Raw genomic sequence first — 23,293 nt, forward strand, 5'->3', positions numbered from 1 at the left:
CACACATAATGCCAGGTTCACATTACTCCGTTTGCAGTGCCATATGTGGTGCGTATTTTTTCCGCGCTCATGTTAACGGATTAATAAAGCGTTCACTGCACACGGTTGCTGTCCGGCAGAGCGCTCCAGGAGCGGTGCAGAGACATTGTCACTGAGCATTTTCAGTGACAATGCTTGGATTTGAAATCAAAATAATGGATAAATGTTGTGTTTGTGGTAAACAGCCACGGATCAGTAGCGGACTCTCACAAGAGTCAACTAAGAGGGGAATTCCCCCTATTTTCAAAAATGAAATTCAGGCCCTGAATAAATGTCTAAAAATTCTGATTGGAGTATCACTATAAAAAGAAGGCTTTAAAAAGATCGGTATCGGTGATCGGTATCGGCAGATACTGCTTTCTGTGATCGGCCTCAAAAACTCTGATCGGAGCACCCCTACTGATTTCTATTTAAAACTTTCCTGAAAATCTGATCCACCATGTACCAGTTATCTGTGAAGTCTTCCCTAATCCCTCTTCTCGAATGCATTTCATAAGGATATTTCCTTTTACCTGGGTAATTAGCGTCAACCGTAAAATGAATTGATTTTGAATAAAATTTCATCATATAAAGTTAAAAACATTGGCAGTAGTATTACAAAAAAGAACATGTTACCAGTGTTAGAGAAACAACAACAAACTAATGACTACATTGATTTATCTCAGCTGTTCTCGAAATCAATTAGCTGTTAGAGTGACTAGCTACTTATTCACAATTTTTGTCACATTGTATTGTGCACTCAGCTTAATAGCTGATTATAACTCAACAATTAAATCAAGAGGGAATAAACTGTCCGTTCTCTCATAATGTAAAATCTGATTCACATTGGGATTGAATCATTAAAAAAAACTTTTTCTGGGCCAGATAAATACGGTTCTGGTTAAATTATATAATTGTATAATGTATATATAGTTATATATTTAAAAACATAATGCTCCCTTTATGCAGCTGCCTGAAGTGTAGCCAACTACTTTAGTTTGTTTTTTTTCTAGACTGCAGTTGAAATTCTTATGAACAGTTTTAAAATAGCTTCCACAACACTGGATATTACTGAAAAGAAGCTAGGAAGAGGATAACAATCTTGTGGTAGCCACAATGTCTCATTACATCATATCTGAGGTCAAAACAGCTCACACCATCAAACAGGAGACCTAAATAACCACAGAAGAAGGAGGAAAACCAGGAAAATCAAGAGAAGATAGTAAAGCTGCATGAGGCACTTACAGGGCTGCTGGGGTTCTTTGGCCAGGCAGGGCTGCTAATGCTATCGCTGTCGTCCCCCTGATAAGAGGACAGACTAGCTGGGCTGGGGGACAGAGGGGACGGGGTGGGAGGCTGGGACACACACTGAGAGCCGTAGTTGTCCTGTGATGGAGAAAACATAGGGAAACCCACACACACGTTTAATGGAGGGACAGCTTTCAGATCACCTTTACTCCTTGTCCACCGAAATGATGCGTAATACTCTTACAGAACCAAGCTCATGTTTTTTACTAAAAGTAATTTTATTCAGCTTTATGCCATCACAAGCTGCATTTGATGTAATTACCGGTTGTTATATAAAAAAAATGAATACAAATTTATAGCAGGAAATTTACCAACAGCATGATTGCGAGTGGGTTATTGCTTTTATAAAACAGCTCAAATCAATAAGTAATACTGAGTAACATACAACTCCACAATATTGTCAATTTTGCTCTGTTGCATATCCAAGCAAATAATGTAATAATAAATTGCACTATTATTTGCTATTATCAGTAGAGCTTCTGAAAACTGCACTCTGAGGATATTTTACTCCAGCAGGTTTAGGGGGCCGGTACAGAGCCAATTTTCGCAGCCGAGAATTTTATTTAATTTTTTTCTCAGTGGATAGTGGAAATGCTCATCAGCATGAGTACTTGGCACCCTGTCAGTGAAAAAGGATAGCTTGATCCCTATAGGTTAAAGGGGTCATATGATGCTTTTTTAAAGATCATTATTTTGTGTATTTGGTGTAACTTTAATGTTCAAAAAACACATTATTTTTCAAATACTGTACATTATTGTAGGTCCTCTATGCCCCTCCTGCAATTCACTTTCCTAAAAACCTCCTATATGTGAGTCTACTGTCTGTAGCATGAGAAGCACTGAGAAAGTTTGGCGAAAGACTGGCAAACTCAGTATATAACACTTCAAATCTTTTTCTGTCACACTCTTTTTGTGCTCGGCTCTTGCTGAAGGTGGCAGCACTCTGAGCTGTACTAAAGAAAGCTCAAGTCATGCCTTCAAGCAGCTCTGTGTTATATGTCAGGACTTGTTATACTTGTTACAGAAGAGCACACACACAAGAAATTCAGCAGAAATAGGAAGAACACGATGCTTGTAATGCATCCAGCTGGACCAGACGTAAAGGTCAACGTTTGATGGCACTTCTGTTTGTTGTGATGTTTTTTACATGTTTCATTAAAAGCCATGAGGTAAAAAAAAACGTATAGAGATTATTGTGAACCAGGATGAAAACAAGAGGGGATTCTTTGAGAATTATTTAAAGTGACAGAACTACTTCCTTCTAATCAGTAAGGGGACAAAACAAAACATCACGTTGAATTACAGATGAAACAAAACCACCGAAAAAAATGACATCCAGAAGCGAGAATGGAAAGATGAGTTCAGAGAGAACGCTCTGCCAGTGCGCCATATTTCAACCAATCAAATGAAAGCTGAACTTAATGACACAATGAAGTTCTGATGAAAGTAAGGGCAATGACTGAGAAAGAACGAGTTATACAGAAGAACATTTTGAAATAATGTCTTCCAGAGCTTACATGAGCTCTCATTAGGACACATGAGAGAATTATATTCCTTTGCTTACTGAATAACACATTGAAAAGGAACACTATTGAAGAACAACATACTTTCAGCGCTCATTTTATGGAGTATAAACAACAAAATGATCAATTACAAGAGCTACAAGAGTGTAAATATTTTTCCTCTCACAACATTCTTCACAAAATTATCATGAAATCTGAAATATGGTTTCAATTTATAAAAATGTCAATGATTTTTATTTTCTGCTTATGCTCCATAAAACATGTTTGTGCTTACAAATTGGGGATCTACATTTCGTAGATTTTGGTAATGGGTATTATTATAGCAATTAGGCTATAACCAGTATAATTAAAGTGTTTAAATTACAGCGGCAAGTAATTTGTCTGTCAACAAGGCTTCACAACTCTACACAATCACAGCCAATCAGAAGATAGTCGATATTTAATATACAAGTACATGAAGCAGGAGATTAGACCAACGAGATTTCAGTGTAGACTGGACTACATTTACATTTTATCACACCGCTCCTTGTTAGGACACGGTGTCAGACCTTTACTAAGCATATATTAACAAAGTCATGGGTAAAGTAAAGGTCAGAGGTTGTGCATATAATGCAACAAAGAAGGTTTAAGAGTAGTGCTAGAATTCAGAGTTATCTGCGAGCAGCTTCTGGACATGCTCAGTGAGTTAAGAGGGAGAAAGGTCTGTTCATACCTTTGGCTTAGGAGGCTCTGTGGTGGGTGTGCTGCCCTCCTCCTTGTGCTCAGCTCTCTGTTTGGGATCGGTGGGCATCATGCTGTCCCCTGAGCCTGTCATGGGCCCTACAGGAGATTCTGACACTTAGACTGCACCATCCAGAGATCTGCACAACATCTTATCAACACCCTCCAAACAAAGGCATATGTGCATCTATACTGTAACAGCACATCTATAACTTGGCGCAATGCAAATGCCTAGCATTATTTACATTTACATTTAGTCATTTAGCAGATGCTTTTATCCAAAGCGACTTACCAATGAGGACAATGGAAGCAATCAAAATTAACAAAAGAGCAATGATACGCAAGTGCTATAACAAGTCTCAGCTAGCTTAACGCATTACACGTAGCAAGGTTTGTTTTTTTAAGTATATAATAAATAAAAAAAGGAAAAAAAACAGATAGAATAGAAAAAGAATAGAGCAAGCTAATGTTAGAAGCCTTTTTTTATTATTATTATTATTTTTTGCTTTTGTTAATTATATAATAAATAAAAAGAAAACAGATAGAATACAAAAAGATTAGAAAAGCTAGTGTTAGTTTTTTAAATATTATATATATATATATATATATATATAACATACATTATATAATATCTCTAAAAATAAAATACTTTGTGAAACAGATTTATAGAATATGCTTGATATACACTACAGTTCAAGCACACTTTTTACGAAATGAATACTTTTATTCAGAAAGAATGCATAAGACTGACCAAATGTGACATTTATTATGCTATAACATATTCCTATTTCAAATAAATGCTGTTCTTTTGAATTTTCTATCCACCAAAGAATCCTGAAAAAAAAAAAATGTACATTTTCCACAAAAATATTAGGCAGCACAACTGTTTTCAACATTGATAATAACAAACAAAAAAAGTTTTTTGAGCACCAAATTGGCATATTAGAATTTCTGAAGAATCATGTGACACTGAAGACTGGGGTAATGATGCTGAAAAATTCAGCTTTGCTAGTACAGGAATATATTACATTTTAAAATGTATTATAATAGCTATTTGAAATTATAACAATATTTAACAATATTAATGTTTTTACTATATTTTTAATCAAATAATGTTCTTATGCTTGGTGAGCATAAGAGACAACAACATTTAAAAAAATCTTACCGAGCCAAAACTATTGAGCTATAGTGTAAAATGATTAATTGTTATAAATTTTCTTTATTAATGAAAAACTGTGCAAGATTTGTAATTCTTGTCACATGAATATATCAGTGAAAACTCTAAACACGCACCTGTGGGCATTGTGTTGTAGGACAGTCCTTGAGGGGTCATCCTGGCTGAGCTGTTGCTCGGTGGATGGTTGTAGGGGCCTGCAGGACCCATCCCAAGCATGTGGGGCCCACCCTGATACCCGCCTGGCCTACGGACAACAGCACACAAACATAAGGACACCAACAAAGCTCAAGAGCCTGTTTAAGATGTGAAGAGTTCATTGGTAAGGTGTTAGTACACTTCTTTTCTTTTCTTCTTTATTTTCTTTTAGCTGGCAAGCAACAAATATGCAGGGACAGTAGAGAGGGTTAAGACATTCAGAATTAATACGCAAAGGAAAAATAAGTGATTCCTGCGTTGTCTATATGCCATGTTAAGTTTTAAAAAAGACCTTCAGTGTTAAATAAGAAACAATCCACATGTCACATTCATGTATGACAACTTTTTTCTCAGATGGCCATCTGCCATAACTAAAACTGCACTAGGGCTGCACAATTATTAATTTTAATTACAGCATATGACCTTATGGAATCATTAAAATGGGTGTGACCCAAATCACATTTAGAGCTCATGATACAGTGTTTTTACACTTCTCAAGTTTAGTCTTAAGAACAAAAAATGATCCAAGTCCACTTTTAAATCCAGAAAATAAGTGGCCAAAACAAACTTAGTTTTGATACAAAAGGCATGTTTATAGTTTGGCGTTTTTGCACACACTGTTGAACATGAGAGCTGCTGTTGTAATATGCCTTTGTTTTATTTAGCCTTTAAAAGCAGAAACAAAAAGTTAAATGTTCATTATGTCAGCACTGTAAAAGTAACTGCAATATGATTTTTTGGACAAAATCCTGCAGTCCTACTGGAAACTACACATTATTGTGAAATACTGTATGTGTAGTATTCTTTAACAAAATAATAATAATAATAATAATAATTAAAAAAAGAAGAAAAATTCTCCTGGATTAGAAATGTAAATATATATATATAAAAAATAAAAATAAATCAGTTGGATTATATCTTAAAGGTGAAGTACACACAAAAATCAGTCCATGATGCTCATATGCTGTTATATTTTTAATGGAAAACACAAGCAAACATTTAAAGAATCTTCACACAGCTTTTCTCTGCAATCCATGTCTTGTGAAATTTAATGTGACAACTTTTTGTGAAAACAGACTGAAATATAAGTCATTATTCAATGAAAATATTCGGTTCTGCTACAGCTCTCAAATCCTATTCTCCATTTCTCTACATATGTGAGAACCAATGCTGTTTTGGCAGATATGATGTCAATCCTGTGACTTGATGTGCTTGTCAATGAACCAATTTTATATCTTAATGTAAAAAAATTAAGATTTCAGAACAACAGAGGCCAGCTGCTAAGTTGTATAATGTTAAAGGGGTCATATGATGCTAAAAATAACATTATTTTATGTATTTGGTGTAATGCAATGTGTTTACGCAGATTAAGGTTAAAAAAACACATTATTTTCCACATACTGTACATTATTGTTGCTCCTCTCTGCCCCGCCTTTCTGAAAAACGCGTCGATTTTTACAAAGCTCAGCTCGTCGTTCTGAAAAGCGAGGTGTGCTCTGATTGCCAGCTATCCAGTGCGTTGTGATTGGCCGAATACCTCAAATCCTGAAATCGCATCATATGACCCCTTTAAGTTGTATGATGATTACTGTACGGTACTTTATGCTCTTTTCTGCCCATTTTGGAACGGGACAGATTTTTTTTTTTTATGGAAATGGGCTGTGTAAAAAAAAAATCCCCTTTTGTGTTCAACAGGAAAAAATAACAGCATACAGGTTTGGAAAGACACAATCTATGAATTTCTGTTTTTTGGTGAACTACTCTTTTAAACTTCCAGCCTTCCTCTTTCACTTTAACTCTTAGCGTTTTGCTGTTCTCTCCAGAGGATGCTTCTCCTGTCTGTGTAAAACTATATGCTTCAATTTCTTAAATGCTCAGAGTAGAACACAGCCGTGGTGAAAGGAGGAGAAAAGAGAGGCTTATGCAGAGCGCTTGGCTTGTGTCGTTTCTAGCGGATGCGAGCAGACTCAAGCAGAGTAAAGCCATCCAGCCAGGGGTCCGAATTTGAACCTACCCATATAGCTCAGCGTGAGGCTGCCCCTGGCCTTGCCCAGAACTGTAGTGAGGGTGATGGGGGTGAGGGATAGGGAAGGAGGCTGACCGTCCCCCAGGCCCAGACAGGCCTGGGTATACAGGGGACCTGCCAAAGGGAGGCCTGAAGCAGGGGGAAGAGCATAAAAGTCTCCTTGGTGCTTGTTCACTTTCAACAGAAATGACAACTCAAAGGTGCACTGAGTAATTACATGTTTGGCCTTGTCCCAAATGCCGCCTTTAGCATTAATTGGAGACATACTGCCGAATAGACTGCTGAGTGCTAAGCTAAATGACTTAAAGGGATAGTTCACCCAAAAATGAAAATTACCCCATGATTTACTCACCCTCAAGCCATCCTAGGTGTATATGACATTCTTCTTTCAGACGAATACAATCGGAGTTATATTAAATAATGTCCAGGCTAATCCATGCTTTATAATGGGATTGGATGGTAGCCCAAAATTTGAAGTCCAAAAAATTGCACCCATCCATTATAAATGATGTCCACATGGCTCCGGGGGGTGAATAAAGGCCTTCTGACGCGATGCGTTTGTATAAGAAAAATATCCATATTTACAACTTTATAAACCTTAACTTCTAGCTTCCGCTGTCGTACGCACTTTCATGAGAGAGTGGCGTCCAGCGGATGATGTAGGCTACCATACACTCCCATTATAAAGCATGGATTAGCCTGGACATGATTTTATATAACTCCGATTGTATTCGTCTGAAAGAAGAATGTCATATACACCTAGAAGGGATAGTTCACCCAAAAATAAAAATTACCCCATGATTTACTCACCTTCAAGCCATCCTAGGTGTATATGACATTCTTCTTTCAGACAAATACAATGAGAGTTATATTAAATAATGTTCAGGCTAATCCATGCTTTATAATTGGAGTGGATGGTAGCCCAAAATTTGAAGTCCAAAAAATTGCGCCCATCCATTATAAAAGAAGTCCACACAGCTCCAGGGGGTTAATAAAGGCCTTCTGAAGCGACGCGATGCATTTGTGTAAGAAAAATATCCATATTTACAACTTTATAAACCTTAATCTCTAGCTTCTGCTAACTGCCGTACGCACGTTCCCGAGAGAGTGGCATCCAGCGGAAGACGTAGCATGTAGGCAAACGCGGTGACGAACGCAGAAGTGACGAACGTGGAAGCGCAGAGGAGAGAGCAAAACAAAACACTGGTCACAGATTAGTAGTACAAAACGAGGATTTGTAAAGAAAAATGTCGGAGGATTTCGATATAAGCCAAGAGGACACTGGTTTTCCTTTGCTGTAAACAAAACTTGTTTCTCGCGAGACTAGCGTATTCTCACTGGAGCTTATGCTACGCCTACGTCCTACGTCTTCCGCTGGATGCCACTCTCTCGTGAACGCACGTACGACAGTTAGCGGAAGCTAGAGATTAAGGTTTATAAAGTTGTAAATATGGATATTTTTCTTACACAAACGCATCGCGTCGCGTCAGAAGGACCCCCCGGGGTTGTGTGGACTTCTTTTATAATGGATGGGTGCAATTTTTTGGACTTCAAATTTTGGGCTACCATCCACTCCCATTATAAAGCATGGATTAGCCTGGACATTATTTAATATAACTCCGATTGTATTCGTCTGAAAGAAGAAAGTCATATACACCTAGGATGGCTTGAGGGTGAGTAAATCATGGGGTAATTTTCATTTTTGGGTGAACTATCCCTTTAATGAACGTGCATAAAAGTTACATAGGGGAACTGTTGACCGATGCTTCAGGAAGGTATGGTGAATATGACAACATAGTAATAATGTGAGTTAAAAGGTGGGGCTTCATTCAAATATCTTTATTAAATATCTAGGTGAATAAATGTCTTTAAAGGGATAGTTCACCGAAAAAGGAAAATTTTGTAATTTACTCAAGTTGTTCCAAACCTGTATGAGATTCTTTCCTGTTTGAATCATCATTGACCTCCATAGTATATATTTTTCATCCTATGGTGGGAACCAGCAACTGTTTGGTTTGCCACATTCTTCAAAATATCTTCTTTTATGTTCAATAGAAGAAATACACTCATACAGGTTTGGAACAACTTCAGCGTGTGCAAATAATTACATCGTTTTCATTTTTAGGTGAACTATCCCTTTAACAGTGGTACCAAATCAGTCCACACGCATTTGCTGTTCTCTCTCCACTCTTGCCTCACATGAGAACATGTTCCCCTCATTGAAACTCCAGGAAAACCTATCAATATTACCAACCTCCAATGAAAAGGTGGGGGATGCTATCAGAAATAATTGAATATGCAGTATTTAGACATTTAAATGAATTCTTAAATGACAAATTGCAATGAACAGTAATAATTAAACATGACATAATGAAGAATTACACAAAACTGTCATATTAAGTTTAATCACACATTTATTTAATTTGTTATGGTTGTATTTAATATCTATTGCTTATTTGTTTTTATTAAAACATTTGTTTTGTGAATAAATAATATGCATGTTTATCTGATCATCAATTAACCAAGCTACAGTATTTTTGTTAACAAAATCTAGGCAACAGCTGGCATTATTTTAATTCAATTAACAGTGACCGTGAGCAGAGAGTTTACATATTTGGTTATGATACAGCTCCTGAGAAAAGCTTAAATAAACAGAATTGGAATCAACTGATCAGGTGACAATAAATCAAGATATTAGTAGTGGCTATAACAATCAAAATAAAGAACACATACTGACTTTAATTGTATTTGTCTAAAATATTATTTTTTTTGTAAGGCATAAAAAAACTTTACTCTGTGCAACGTTAAACAGAGACAGGACTGTTTTTTCATTAACGCAGGATTTCCCCAAATGGAATTAATTTAATTAATTAATTAAAAACAACAACATATTTTCATCTTTTTTTATTTTAATCTTTACCTAAAGGGATAGTTCACCCAAAAATTATTTCTTTTGTGGAGCATAAAAGAAGATATTTTTTTGATTTTTGTCCATACAACGAAGTCAAATCTGTTTGGTTACCAACATTCTTTAAAATGTCTTCTTTTGTTTCACTGGAGAAAAAAAATCATAATCATACAGGTATACAATGACATTTAAATAACGCATGGCAGAATTTTCATTTTTAATTGAACTATCCCCTTTAACTATTTATGCAAACTAAACCAAACATAACATCTTGTTCTAGTTAAGCAGGAGGAGACTTAATTAAGGCTCTGATTTACCTGGGCTGTCCAGAGGGGACTGGGTTCTGCTGGCCAGATGCAGGGCCACTCTCGTGGGGTTTGCGACTGACGTTGGGAGGAGGTGGACCCATTCCTGGGCCAGCAGACTGAGGCATGTTGGGTGAGGTTGGAGCCACACTGCTGGAGCCTGCTGGGTACGGCCGGCCACTGGCTGCTTGCCCTGGTCCTCGAGCCGTGGTCACAGAGCCACAGGGTTGCCCTGGACCCTGCCCGTGCATTGGACTGCTGGCATTCATGCCAAGACTGTTGACCATGCCTGGGCCGGGGCCGCTGTAGTTGGCACCTGGTGCTCCGCCATAGTTAGAAGGGCGTGGGTAGTTACCTAGAGATAAACAAGACTAATGTAAAAGCCCTAATAACATAAGTGCAACTCAAGAAACATTACAAAAAAAAGAAATGCATGACCCCTTTAAGAGTTAAAAACTGTTAAACTTTTTAACAAAACATGTCAAGACCCCTGCACTCTGTTCCATTCCATCATACTTGCTTCCTCTTGATGAAAAAAAAAAAAAACCTTTGTGTGTTTCCAAACAATCGTAAACACAACACAGAAAAAGCATTTACAATGTAATCAATGTTACTCAATTTTCAAACCTTGATTTTGGCCAATTTAGAGTTTTAATCCCTTAATGAATAGCCATGATATTTTATTTAGTTTTATTATTTTTTTGTTTTTTGTATTTTGTATTTATTTAATTGATTGATTGATGCACAGGATGGTGCAAAAGGAGAACACACAAAAGCAGTCACAATTTTAGTCAAAATTGCTTAAATATCTGAAAACAAAACTTTGTGAAATGATCAGTGGGCCATAAGTAGTTTTATGCTGACACTCTTGGGAGCGTCATTAAACATTAAAGTAAGGCCACGTTCACACAGCAGCAGAATACGGTTGTCAGTCCTGTATTTGAGTCCTTAATACGGTTACGTTCACACACAGTTCGGTTATTTACGGGTGTGACAACCGCATTCTGTAACCGAACTCACACCTGTAAATTTTCAGGACTCACAACCGCATTCTCGGAACACACGCGCTGTGTGAACGGAACAGGACTGGACAACTAGTTGTCTGTCACGTCATACAGTGCGAGAGGGAGCCGCTCTGCCGCACAAACGCGTGTCTAACGCGTGTTACATGTTTTCATGTGTGTTTTCGGTAACTTACAGGGACGACGGAGAAATGAGCTGCGTGTCTGTCACCTGAAATTTTTAGATCCCGTCAGTTTTCCATCGGAGCCGCTCCCGTCAGTTTTGTGTTCTGCGCGCGACTCAAACTCGCGCTCCACCCAAATTTAAAGGCTGCTGTCGGTTAATGAAGATTTGATGGATGAACTCGCGGCTCGATTGGACTCTTGTCGTGTCAGAAAGTGAAAAGACTTTCAGTTTTATGGACGTCGCCATCTTTGATTTTACTTTGGTCACTGTCGCTATGGTTACTGGTAAGGAATACGGGCTTGACTCCCGTTGCACATTCATACAGACAGTATTCTAAACACAACTGTAAGCTGCTGTGTGAACGGGACATTTCGAGACTCACACCTGTAAAGAAAATGCGGTTGTCAATCCCAAAAATTGACAGTGTGAATGTAGCCTAAGTCACAATGTAATGGATATTCATAAAATGACCAGAAGGATGTAATACACGCTTGAAACAACAAGACGGTATGTAAATAATAACCGAAAGTAAATAGGGTGCATTTTGATCTAAAAGCAAGTCTAAATTCGGAATACATCATTCTTTTCTTTCTCTGTTTCTTCTCAGGCAGTCAAATGATCAGATCTTTGTGGGAGTGCATTGGAAGGCAGTGAAGTCTGGACACATTTCAGCCAAATTGACATTCTTCAAAACTAGTGTGGAACCAAAGCCCCAGCAGGCCATCAGAGAGCCCGTTGTTAATGAAGTATGTCTCCTCATGGCATGTTTCAAGAGCAACCGTCTGAGGACATTCAGCCTGACAACCAATGGACGCCAAGTTTCTCAGGGGACGAGACATCATGTTCACCACGCGGAGTTCCGTCTAACGTGCTGATGTGCATAATGGGCATAAATTTAATCGTGCCCAGATCGCTGCTTGGCAGGAAGAGTTTGCCAAGCAGCATTTCAGTCACAATTAGAACTGGGATTTCCACTCCTCAAGCTGTCGAAACGTTGAGATCTCTGGCTCATTCAGGTTTCAAGAGTTCCCTGTGGAAATCAGAGAGTCTTGGCATGTTTTCCTCTTTCCCAGTGTAAAAAAAAAGGACTAAAAATTTATTCCAATTTTCACATGAAGCAGGTTGGCTGGATGCTGGCTTTTTGCCCCCATTCTGTAGTTACACTAAATCGAGACTCTTAACAAGCTCCTTCACGGTGGGGAGGATGGGCACTCCAGCCTGCAAGGATGTAGACGTGGACCTGGAGCAATGCCAATTACACAGAAATGCCGTACTGCTGTCAGACACTCTGTGGTGACTTTCCTCCAGCCCTGTTAATCCCAACATTCCCTCAGGTGAAAAAGAGGGAAAGGTGCCATGAATGTGAAGGATGTAGCCGGCTGCCCTTCTGACAGTGCCGTGAGCAATGCATAGATGACAGAGAGTTTGGGACATGGGAACACAATTTGATGCCTACTGTGAGCTATAAAGATGTGTACCTCACCTTGTTTCAGTGACCCCCATGTTTCTGTAATTCAGCTACACAAAATGCCCAAGCTTGTTCTGACACAACAGGACTCAAAGGCTTCCCACTTTCCCTGCCTTCAACTCAATTCACATCAACAACTAAGCTTTGAGTCTAAGACAATTCTCTGTTTAAAGGGAATATATATCACGGAAAAGGGGATTTTCCTTGCTCGTTTGAAACTCTGCAGATCAAAAACACTTTAAATTCATCATAAGCCCAGTCTTATGCTGAAATGCTTTTATTTTTATCCACAATTTTCCCCCTTAATGACAAAGAAAAGTTAAAACTGAAATATCACACTGACAAAAGTATTCAGACCATTTGCTAAGAAAATTTAGGTCAGGTACATCCCATTTCTCTGGATTATCATTGAGATGTTCCCTCACCAAACTGAAATATCACACTGACAAAAGTATAATTGCTAAGAAAATTTAGGTCAGGTACATCCCATTTCTCTGGATTATCATTGAGATGTTCCCTCACTTTTGGATTCCACCTGTGGCAATATTCAAACGATTGGACATAATATATCTGTATAAATTAGTCCAACAGCTAAAAAATACATAGGCATATTAGAACAAAAACCAAGTCACGAGGTCCAAGGAACTGTCTGCAGAGCTCAAAGACAAAAATGTGTTGTGGCACAGATCTGGGGAATGTTACAAAAATATTATTCTGAACTGAAGGGTTCCCACTAGCACAGTGGCCTCCATAATTCATAAATGGAAGACGTTTGGAAGTCTTTCTAGGGCTGGCTATCCAGCCAAAACAAATCAGGGGAGAAGGGTCTTAGTGACCAAGCTCCAGAGATCCTGTGTGGACCATATGACCACAGATGAGCCGAATGTTCACTCTCTAACAAGACAATGACACTAAGCACACAGACAAGACAAGAGTGGCTTAGGGACGACTCTGTGAATGCCCTTGAGTCACCCGGCGCCCAGCAAGAGCCGGACTTGAACCACATAGAAGATCTCTCAAGAAACCAGAAAATGGATCTTCAGTGAAGAATGGCAGAAAATCCCAAATCCAGATGTGAAAAGCTTGTTGCCTCATAACCAAAAAGACTTGAGGATGCAATTGCTACAAAAGGTGCTGAGTACATATGCAATTTGATATTCTCAGTTTTTTTTCTTTGTAATAACTTTGCGTTTTTGTCAGTATTTGGGGGTTTGGAGTGTAGATTGAAAAGGGGAAAAAATTAAATACTTTCTGAGTGCACTGCATGACGGTCAATGTTTATGCCGGCTGATTTTTCAGCAGATTTTCAATCATAATCCTCATTTACATAGTTGATGGAGAATCAGATCTCAGCAGGGAAGCCTTAACAGCCACAATGACTCAACTCCCTGCTGAGTTAATAGCCTTACTGACTAGAAATCAACTTCCGTCTCGTTCAAAATTAACGTTGATTTGGTGGGATGATCATTTGGCTGTGGCAGTGACCATTGATCAATGAGCTTCTGAAGAAATAACAAGCCATTGTCCTGCTTGAAACTCAAAGACTTTCACCCCTCTGCCATTCTTGATTGCCAAATCTAACACACCTCCAACAAAAGAGGGCGAGATTTCATCAAAAACAGTTGACAGGAGAGACAAATACAGAGTTCTGGCATGAAACTCTAGATGGCGCAGTCCGATAGGTCTAACTTAATCTGACCTAATGACATCATTATCACATGGCACAGCTGATTGGGTCTCTCCTGTATCGGTAGCCAATGAGCTCGCTGCTCAACATTCAAATATATGACTAGCGCTTGCTGTAGCAGTTGCAGCTTTCTTCAGAAACCCTCCACCTTCCCCAGCTCCACCTGCATAGATCTGCTACGAGGTGATTCACGTATGCTATAGTACTTGCTCTGCCGCAGCAGCAGCACAGATCTATTCCGCCAAGACCAAATACATTAACATTGTCATGTACATTACCATGCCAATCTCTCCGAGAGTTGTCATGACAGAACTCTCTTTCTGATCAAAATAATTGTTTTGGGTCAACTAGTGAGACATTTTTACATATCATCCCCACTAAAACCCCAAGTAAAATGAGTAACCCCTACTAAAACTGGTGGCCCTGATGAATGACAGTGTAATTTACAATGGTCAGATTCATATGCAAACAGGTTAGCCAATCAAAAAAGGTAATCTACATAAATTGTCTTAAAGGTACATTAGATAAACCATTGTGTAACATGGATAGCCGAAGTATACTTTGGGCTTAATGCGCAGCAAAACTAGTCTCAGCACTGAAACTCTGTCACTCAACTGATGTGTGACCCCTGTTACCTGTTAATATGGGCACCAAAATGAATCAATGTAAAACCAGATGTATGAGACAAGTGTATGAGTCAGAGAGAGTGTGGAAAATTGTCCAAAAAACTGAATTATGAATGCCTGTATTGTAAGTAGACTTCAGGAAACAATAAAATGCTAAATTTTATGCTGTTCCAAACTATGAATTGACTGAGGCGTCTATTCATGGATCCAATCAATCTGTGTACACAATTCTGTGGTCGACTGCCGCTATAGCTCAGTCAGTGTCAGGCCTGCGACGGCGGCTGCTCCCCTGTTGTCTTGAGCCGGCTGTCAGTCATTTGAATGAGAGTACAGGACAACAGGGACTATCAATCAGGCAGAGTGGAGGCCATGACATTATAAAGGCACGCTTAGCAGCTATTCAATTCATTTATTACACCAGCACGCCACAACATTCATGATGAATTGCTGCTGAGCCCTGTTAATGGGGTCTCTATCACAGACGCACACAGCTGAAACAACAATGGACACTTTAAGTATTAATTCACCAAAAAACAAACTCTGTCATTTACTCACACTTCCAAACCCAGATTACTTTCTTACTTCTGAGAACTTCTGAGAAGAAGAGGTTCTTGCATGTCTGATGGGTCACAACACCATGTATGTGCATGATGTTAAAGTAATGATAAAAATGAAATTTGAGAGGTATAGCAGAGGGCAAATTGCTTGTGTCCCTCACACAAAGCTATAGTAAGACTTGAAATATAGTGCACATAAAGCCCTGAATGGTGTAGCTCCTCCACATCCATTGCATTCTCAAAATCCTGGCCAGTTGATAAATCCTAGAATATCAAGACTGACTGCAGCTGGTAGATTCTTTTCCTATTTAGCACCCAAACTCACACTGTTCAGGAGGCAGACACTCAGTCAGTTTCAATCTAGATTAAAGACCCATCCTTTAAAGGGGTCATGAACTGAGAGATCAAAATTCCCTTCATCTTTTGATATATAAGAGTTTATTGTGCTATAAAAACATCCTGTAAGTTTCAGAGCTCATAACTTGCTTGTTAGACTTTATTGAAGCCAGTCTGCCAAACGACAGATTCTACATCACTGCCTGTTTAGCCCCGCCCACCGTTTCACGCACATAGTAGGTAAAAATGGCAAGAGCGGCAAGAGCAGGTCTATGCAGAAACCAAATGATAAACTTTATTTTTAATGAAGTTCCAAGCTACTTTGTCACAATCTGTATTGTATAAAGCGCTATAGAAATAAAGGTGACTCGACTTGCACAAGACGTATGGTCCACTATTTTTATGGTGCTTTTTTGTTCTTTTTTGATCATGACAGCAGCCCCTTGTCACCAAAGAGCAGCATTCTTAAAATGTATTTTTGTGTCCATTCACACCAAGAACAACTATAAACATATAACTATATAATTATCATTAAACTACAACAATAATAATATTAGCATCCACACCAACAGACAATAACATTCCGTTTATTATAAGTGTGCATTCAGTTTTGTTGTCTGTCGCTTTAAATGCTCAAGCTTCTTAGTGTTGGGTGGATTCTCATTGGCTGTCAATGTTTTTATCGTTCTTCAGCTGGAAAACAATGTTCTGAAACTGATTACAACAATATCCTTCCCCTGTGTGGTTATAGTTTTGTCAACATAAAAACTTTTTTTTTATCGTTATAGTTATCATCCACGGTGTGAATGGGCCTTAAGGCAAAATGGTTTGGAACGACTCAAGAATGAGTGAGGGGTCTATAGTGTTTTGTTATAACAATTTGGAGCATAAAAAATTCCCACAAGACAAATAGAAGAAAATCCTTACATAAAAATGTCAAATGTTTTCATGCAGAAGAGCTTGGGATGTGCGTGTGTATGGGCTTACATTTCTGCCACAATTCTGCGCGCGAAAGATCATTTTTTTAGCGCACAAAAGTGCATTTTGCACGCGCGCGATCTGAGTTTTGTGCCTTTAAATGTATTTAAAATTTAAAATTGATTTCCGTGCGCTCGAAAGACTTTTTTCTTTGCGAAACGAACATTTTCTCCACAAAACTCAGATCGTGCGCTCAAAATATGATCTTTCGCGCGCAGAATTGTGGCAGAAATGTAAGCCCATACGTGTGTTACCTGAAGGACCATACTGGCCACTCTGAGGCCCATAAGAGGGGCCCAGCTGATAGGAGCCCACACTATGGTGCACAGGGCCAGTGGGACAGGAGTGTGGAGACATAGAAGGTCCAGGCTGCTGGCCTACAAACTGGGGACCAGGTGCATTGCTCTGCATGTTAGGTGCAAATCCTAAAAAGTAAAAAAAGAGATTACCCATAACAACCAGGTAATGGTTACAGGAGGTAATTGGTTAAAGGGTGATGTAAGGTTTAGTGCTGAAATTCATACTATTGTGTATATTGTCTATTGTGTAAACTATTGAGTATTTTTCAGTATTATTCAGTGTATTCTGTATATACAGTGGTGTGAAAAAGTGTTGGCCCCCTTCCTGATTTCTTATTTTTTTGCATGTTTGTCACACTTTAATGTTTCAGATCATCAAACAAATTTAAATATTAGTCAAAGATAACACAAGTAAACACAACATGCAGTTTTTAAATGAAGGTTTTTATTATTAAGGGAAAACAAAATCCAAAACTACATGGCCCTCTGTGTGAAGAAGTGTTAAAATTGTGATTAGTGCCACACCTGTTCGCAATCAAGAAATCTCTTAAATAGGACCTGCCTGACAAAGTGAAGTAGACCAAAATATCCTCAAAAGCTAGACATCATGCCGAGATCCAAAGAAATTCAGAAACAAATGAGAAAGAAAGTAATTGAGAACTATCAGTCTGGAATTTTTTTGCCATTTCTAAAGCTTTGGGACTCCAGTGAACCACAGTGAGAGCCATTATTCACAAATGGCAAAAACATGGAACAGTGGAGAACCTTCCCAGGAGTGGCCGGCCGACCAAAATTACCCCAAGAGCACAGCGACGACTCATCCAAGAGGTCACAAAAGACCCCACAACAACATCCAAAGAACTGCAGGCCTCACTTGCCTCAGTCAAGGTCAGTGTTCATGACTCCACCATAAGAAAGAGACTGGGCAAAAATGGTCTGCATGGCAGAGTTCCAAGACGAAAACCGCTTATCTTTTACTAATATTTAAATTTGTTTGATGATCTGAAACATTAAAGTGTGACAAACATGCAAAAAAATAAGAAATCAGGAAGGGGGGCAACACTTTTTCACACCACTGTATGTTTTTCAGAATGAATTGATTACCCATACAAAGTATGCTATCATACAATATATGAGGCAATCCCAGTTAATATATAAACATATATTAATAATTAATGTTCAAAATGCCATTTCGAAACCGCTCTCATTTACCAGTACAGAAAAAAAAACTGAATTAATTTATATATATACATACATACATATATATACAGTATGTGTGTGTGTGTGTGTGTGTGTGTGTATGTTTATTAATTGTACCATTGTGTGGATGATTCAATAACTGGTTAACTCTGTCAGTTTAAAGAAAAAAGGTTATCATTGTTATCATTGCTGTTATCTGTCGGTTAACATTTAATGCACACACTGAGTGTGTTTCAGAAGTGGATCATTCTACATTTACATTTTGACGGAAGGCTACAAAGATTTTCTATGCAACAAGGTGCAGTGATAAATTGTGCACAGTTAGACTAGAAATGTGTATTCAGAATGTAAATAACGTAAGGCTGTGATTTCATGTTACCCTTCTGGAGTATGTAAACCTAATTGTGATCACACTTGCAACGGTGAAATAGCTGATAATTACAAAATGTTTTAATAGTTTTGGTTTGCTCATGGAAAATGGTTCTGCAGCATCACACTGCTAGTGGAATACATAACATGTGTTAATACACATATAATTGAGTTCATTCATCTGAAGTGACTCCGGAATTGCTGGAAAACGAACAAGAGCTGACGTGCAGTACACTGCATGGGATAGATGAAAAATACAGCTGTCGGATGTTCACTAAAACTCTCCTTTTCCTGATAGCTGTAAATAGAGGCAGTGTGAGCCATAATGTTACTGCGGGAAATCAGCTTACCTCTCTCCTGAGACATGGGCGACTGACTGTGAGTGGAATGTGAGCCCACGTCTGGAACGTTCCCTGGGGTCTGAGGGGCCATCTGTGTACCTGTGTGTGGGAAAAACATGTACAAGTGTGCACAAACCCACAGTCTTTCACTGTACAAACATTATTTTTTTGATCAGTATTTTTGTTTACCAGTAAAAAATCTAATTCTGAGGATCCTAAGAGTTGTTTTCAGATTCTGTTTTTAATGTTTTTTATTTATTTAATTACATATTATTTATTTTATATATTATTTATATCTGTAAATGGATGAATAATATTTGTTTATTTATTTATTATTTAATTATATAAACTATATTGTAATTGTTACATTGTATGTCTAAAAAAAATAAAAACAATGCAACTCATATTCTCTGAAAAATAATCGTATCATCTTTATCTTGTTTTAAGGATGTTTAGATATTTTACTGGGAAGCAAGACAAAAATACTGATTATAAAAAAGATATTTTTGCAGTGCACATGCACAAAACCACAAACGCAGTTAATGGTCTCATACAAGAGCTACATTTCACGATAAATATCAGACAAATTAGCCTAGAGGGCAGAATATCTAACCACACGTCCCATGGGAGGTGTTTAAGGCTCATTGTTTCTCTCCCAGGGGCAACTTTGTGTGATTGTATGTACAGAATGTGTATATTTGTAAAAGCGGAGATATTCATTCTCCAGTAATGGCACACAGATCACATGTCAGGGTCAGCCCTGTATGCGGCTAATAGCCGTCGGTGCTCCCAGTAGGGATGAGGCAGTTTTGTGTGCAGCAGGGTAAACGCTCTCCTGTGGACCTTGTTAGTGACATTCAGAACGGAAAGGAAAAACAGCAGTTTCAGCTGCACAAAGCCCTCTGCTGCCCGGCTATCAAAGAAGCCTGGCTAACAATGCAGCACACAGCAGGACAGTAATTGTGTCAAAGTGACTCCAAACTGCTAACAGACGTTCAAAACTATTTTAATGATGGAGTGACTTGTTTTAAAGTCAGCTAGAATCCTGCCGCTGAGCCACTGCTGTCTGGAGCTCAAACACCTCAGCCTCCGACTGCTCCACGGTGGCACCATTAAATGACATATATGTGACGGCTGTAGCTAATGGGTACGTCAAAGTTAGCATAAGAATAATAATCTTTTTTTTCCCCAAAAATATTGACAACAGAAAATCAAGAATATGTGCCTAGTTAGAGAGAATTTCAGTCTGTATTTAAAATGTTTTTAGCAGCTAAATTTCAGCAGACTTAACAGAAGAAATGTTAGCAAACCCAAACATGTACAATAACTGATATGGAGAAAATAATAATTATTTATTTTCTTATATTATATATATTATTTATTTTTTATTTTGATTAATGAATGTAATGTAAAACGATTTGGTCATACAGATTATATATATACAGTGGGTACGGAAAGTATTCAGAACCCCTTAAATTTTTCACTCTTTGTTATATTAAATAATGTGTTTTTTTAACCTTAAACTGCATAAACACATTTCATTACACCAAATACACAAAATAATGTTCTTTTTAGCAACATCATATGACCCCTTTAAATTATTGATTGGAGACTGATCAATTTGACGTTCTATGTCTAATTTTAATGGATATTATAAATATTCCTGAAAATTCCCATCCCTACTACAGAATAATCTTATACAATTCAAAATAATTGCATAAATAGTATTTCAAATTATAAAAATAAATTAAAGGTTTTTAAAAATTTTTATTAAAATATCCAGAAACCACTAGAACAGTGTTACATATTTAGCAGACTTGTGTACTTACATTATCCCAAATGTTTCGAAGAATGTTTAAATCCAGAGAAATAAGCAATTTTAACTAGTGACACGGACCGTGTCTATAGTGTCATTGCATCGCCTGCCAATGACGTCATAACCCCTCGCTTTTCGAGCCGTGTGTCACGCTCGTCTCTCATTAGCAATTGCTTCAGCGGCCTCGTTTCGCTTCGGCAGCTTTCCACCTCACTCTGCTTCATACTACGACGTTAATAAATCTTTAATACATTAGCTCATCCATGAACATGATTTCTGCCCGAGTCCCATCGGATTGCGTCGGCTGTGGGGATGAAGACGACAACTCCCATGATTCCACACTCAGTCACGGCATCATCAAACTATGCCTTTGTTTCTTTGTTTGTTTTGAATACGCGCCCTCTAGCGGTGAAAACTTACATATTGTACCTTTAAGCAAAATAAAAACAAAACTTGAAACAGCACATATATATTCAATTTCTCATTGAAAAAATAAATCAAAAAATTATATCTCACACAGAATCTTTTACCTGGCCCACTGGCAGGTGATATGGGCCCAGATCGTGATTGGCTGGAACCCACAGGTGATCCAACCGGCGAGGGCGAGGGCCCGCTGCGCATGCTGGGGACCCGGGGCGAGGCGTGGGGCGAGAAGGGTGACTGGGCGGGGTTACTCTGTTCTCCCTGGCTACTGGTGGAACCCGAAGCGCTGACGGCCGAACTGAGACCCGCCTCTGTTCCGGTGGGGAGGTCGTCTATAGAGCCAGACAGATCCTGAAGTACACAAACAAAAGAAACGTGAGTTGAAGATTGAGCCATTATCAAATTTTTCAAGACTCCAAAAGAGCCAAGCAGCACAGCAGGCTATACATAAGAACATATTTTGGAAGTAGGTAATATAAAGCATATTTGTTAATGGACTTGATGTCACATCTTATTTGGAAGAAAGCAAATCAACGGATAAAAGCAGTTCTGAAGCAGCAAACCTGGAAAGTCCTGTTATTCCCCATGGGCACAAAAGCAACACTGATGATACTGGAAGACAGGCCATCAGAAGTACTACCAAATTTTTGTAACTAATAATAAGCACTATGCCAAATACGGGAAAAATAAAACCGATTTCCTTTGCCGTGTATTACATTTTACAGCCAATTGTGCTGGAAGACTATGGAACAAAACTTTCCAATGAGGCCTTAAATTCCATGACACATGAGCCAGTGGTTCCAGTATGGAGCGCAATGAATGATTGTGATGGAAACTCAGGCGGTCTTCAGAAGAAACTAACTTCACGTTGCAGGCTTAATGGTGATGACCTAGTTGAGGATGAAGAGGAACATATGCTCAGCTTTATGCAATACCACATATCGGCCTCGATGACGGAGTGTCGTGAAGACTGTGGGTCAACAACTTCCAGCAGTAACTTTCTCCGCTGGAAAGTCTCGGCTTTTCCAGTTACGCTAGACAGCTTGTTAATGTTATCGTGGATTCTTTTTCCAGATGACTCAAAAAAGAGGATGGTCACAGTTCACATTTCATAAGAAGTTCACTGTGTGGGGACAGAGAGCGCCAACATCTTCAGTCTCACTGAATTTCAGTACTTTTAAAAAGATAGCTCACCTAAAATGTCACCATCAATGATGACATCTCTTTTTTGATGGTCATGAGTGAATGATGAGTCATTATTCAGTCATGACCATCAAAAAGCAGATGTTTAAGCTGCTCTATTTCATCGTGATCAGGGGCTGTTGAGCTCCAACAACAGATCATCACTAGTCCAAATGACTTATGAACTGTAAATGAAAATTAGCCCATGTTTTACTCCCGCAAACGTCCTACGTCATCCGCCCGGAACGGCTTGCATGACAGTCAGCAGAAGTGAGAAAAAAGTATGTATAACATTTTAAATATGGATATTTTTCTTACAAACATGCATGGATTCACACTTTATTCACCCCCCGGAGCCGTGTGAAGCACGTTTTATTATGGATGGATGCGCTTTATTTGACTACTTTTGGACTGTTGAACAAAAACACCAGCCTACTCCCATTCTAAAGCTTGGAAGAGCAAGGAAAAATTTGAATATAACTCCGGTTGGATTCGTCTGAAAGAAGAAAGTCATATACACCTAGGATGCTTTGAGGGTGAGTAAAACATGGGCTAATTTTCATTTTTGGGTGAACTAACCCTTCAAGTAGAGATGCACCGGTCGACCGGCTATAAATCAGAACCAGACAGTTTTTGCTCTAAA

At 38.5% G+C, this 23,293-nt stretch overlaps 1 protein-coding gene across 5 annotated transcripts in view; it reads right to left on the reverse strand.

Annotated features, from left to right (window-relative positions):
* The window catches only part of arid1b (AT-rich interactive domain 1B), a 95,143-nt gene that overhangs the window by 17,059 nt on the left and 54,791 nt on the right, over positions 1 to 23,293 (reverse strand). For 4 of the 5 annotated variants that reach the window (XM_016562560.1, XM_016562562.1, XM_016562561.1 and 1 more), the window contains 8 exons: positions 21,576 to 21,819; positions 19,239 to 19,328; positions 17,275 to 17,445; positions 10,193 to 10,535; positions 6,956 to 7,096; positions 4,863 to 4,990; positions 3,562 to 3,668; positions 1,264 to 1,404 (listed from right to left, as the gene is read on the reverse strand). In XM_016562560.1, the coding sequence (XP_016418046.1) occupies positions 1,264 to 1,404; positions 3,562 to 3,668; positions 4,863 to 4,990; positions 6,956 to 7,096; positions 10,193 to 10,535; positions 17,275 to 17,445; positions 19,239 to 19,328; positions 21,576 to 21,819 (1,365 nt within the window). The remainder of the gene's footprint in view (positions 1 to 1,263; positions 1,405 to 3,561; positions 3,669 to 4,862; positions 4,991 to 6,955; positions 7,097 to 10,192; positions 10,536 to 17,274; positions 17,446 to 19,238; positions 19,329 to 21,575; positions 21,820 to 23,293) is intronic. The other variant, XM_016562563.1, reaches the window with a different exon arrangement.

Source organism: Sinocyclocheilus rhinocerous, unplaced genomic scaffold (assembly GCF_001515625.1).
Source record: "Sinocyclocheilus rhinocerous isolate Xijiao unplaced genomic scaffold, SAMN03320098_v1.1 scaffold769, whole genome shotgun sequence".
Classification (NCBI taxonomy): Eukaryota; Metazoa; Chordata; class Actinopteri; order Cypriniformes; family Cyprinidae; genus Sinocyclocheilus; species Sinocyclocheilus rhinocerous.